Source organism: Austrofundulus limnaeus, unplaced genomic scaffold (assembly GCF_001266775.1).
Source record: "Austrofundulus limnaeus strain Quisiro unplaced genomic scaffold, Austrofundulus_limnaeus-1.0 Scaffold790, whole genome shotgun sequence".
NCBI lineage: Eukaryota > Metazoa > Chordata > Actinopteri > Cyprinodontiformes > Rivulidae > Austrofundulus > Austrofundulus limnaeus.
Genome location: NW_013953192.1, coordinates 175,543 through 177,629, shown reverse-complemented (window position 1 = coordinate 177,629; position 2,087 = coordinate 175,543). Strand labels below are relative to the sequence as shown.

The window sequence follows — 2,087 nt, the reverse complement described above, 5'->3', positions numbered from 1 at the left end:
TAAAATATAGATATTAATTAAGGGAAATGCTTCTTTGAACAGTCTGGTTGGGATGGGATCTAGCAGACAGGTTGATGGTTTGGATGAAGCTTTTATTTTAGATAATTCAGAGCTCAACAGGACAAAAACTGTCCCAACATAAATCAGGTTCTAGTGACACTAAAGCTGCCTCATCTGACAGAGAATCAGAGACAGTAGCAGGAAGTTTGGTATGAAAGATGCCGGATAGACCTAAACATGTAGTGAGGTTTGCTGGGAACGCCTCGCAGAAGAATCCATCAGAAAGATCTTCAACTGAGACCTCCAAGAGAACTTTAACCACATCCCAGCTGTGACGGACAACATTGAATTTGTGTGGGCCAAGTTTCGTGCCTCAATTGTTGAGGCAAAAGTTTTTCATGTGATTTGTATATTTCAACAACATGTGAACAGTTACATTCAAAATGACAGGTAAATGATGGTTTATAACCATTAGTAGCACAAAGCACAGTCTCCTGTCTGTCAGAAGCAGATTATTGTCAAGTTTCCTTCTGCTGTCAAATATTAGATTACAGTTATTCTGTGCGCAAGTAAAACATTTTATAGTTAAACTTTACTTTTAGTTAAGTCTTTGGAGAGTAACACTCTTATGATGACACTCAGGCTTCAGTCCTCTGACATTTAAGCTTTCATTGTAAATTCCTAACAGGGTTCTTTGGGATGTGGAATTTTGGACGGTCAGGCAAACAGTCCGGACCTCAGTCTAAGAAGGTCCTGGACATTCCCAATCTGAGGACACTGGAGTTGACGGGAGATCTGATTGGTCACTCAGGAGGAGTCCAGGTATGAGTTTGTGTCATTATTATTGCCAGCATGTAATCTTGTATTTGCCTGTGTCTGTGTGTTTGTGTTTGTCTGTCATCAAAATATCTCATAAACAATGGCCAGAATTTTTTTTTTGGAAACTCAGCGGATGTACAACTACAACTAAGTCAGCTCAATTCAAGATGGCTGCCGCAGTCAAACAACTTTATCAGACACAAAGAGGCTGACTCAGCCACCCATCATCTTTTGCTTGCTTCTTCTTTTCAGGGTCACAAGGGTCATTGGTGCCCATATCCAGCAGTCACAGTGGGAGGGGTGGGGTACACCCTGGACAGGTCTCCAGTCCATCACAGGGACACACGTAGAGAGCACCCATTCATGTCTCACTAATACCTGGTCTGTGAGAGGATCTGGAGAAAACCCATGCATACATAGAGACAACACGCTAACTGAACCCAGAAATGTCCCCAACCGTCTCACTGAAAAGCAACAGCTCTTCCAACATAACCACAAAACAATCCCTGACTCAGCCAGTTTTACAGATACTGTCCTCGACTCTGTTGTGGTGGGAGCTGAAATTCATCCTCAACCCACAGTTAGTGAAACATCTCATGACCCACTGGATGAATTTTAATAAATCTTTCAGAAACCAATCATTTGGTGTACATCTGCAACTAACTAACCCTTGAACCCAACCCAATTCAAAATGGCTGAGATTTATACAAACACACACTTTGAGCTTCAAACATTGTGTGTATCTGCTTAAATTCTTGGCTTCAACTGTTTAAATTAACTCTGTTGTTCTATTATTAGCAAACATTTTACCATTGAATGGATTTAATGAAATCATCAGAATGTAATTACTTTTTTTTGCTAAATACAAACCTGACCCAGCCAGTTTTAGAGATACTGAGCTGAATTTTGGTGTGGTAGTAGCTGATAGTCACTCCAAACATACTCTGAGCACTAAAGGATCATGTGATATCACAAAAAATACCTAAGACCAATATTTATCAGCATAAGATGATCTTATATTAAAACTCTCATAAAATGCAGCAGGCAACATGCATTTCATCAAAGCACCCGCTTCAGATGTTATCATCCATGAAATGGACGTTATTAGGCGTTATCAGTCCCCTAGAATGGCTTCAGAATGTCCCACCTGTGCCGCTTAGCAGGTTCCCCGTCCCATAGAATGGCTTCTGATTGTCAGCTGGTTAATATGAGGCATAAAACTACTATCTGGTTAATATGAGGTATAAAACTACTATCTGGTTAATATG

At 40.4% G+C, this 2,087-nt stretch overlaps 1 protein-coding gene across 1 annotated transcript in view; it reads left to right on the top strand.

Annotated features, from left to right (window-relative positions):
- Positions 1-2,087, top strand: part of wdr41 (WD repeat domain 41) — a gene marked incomplete in the record, with an annotated part of 32,206 nt that overhangs the window by 23,476 nt on the left and 6,643 nt on the right. The window contains 1 exon segment of the mRNA XM_014028635.1: positions 689-822. Coding sequence (XP_013884089.1) covers positions 689-822 — 134 coding nt within the window.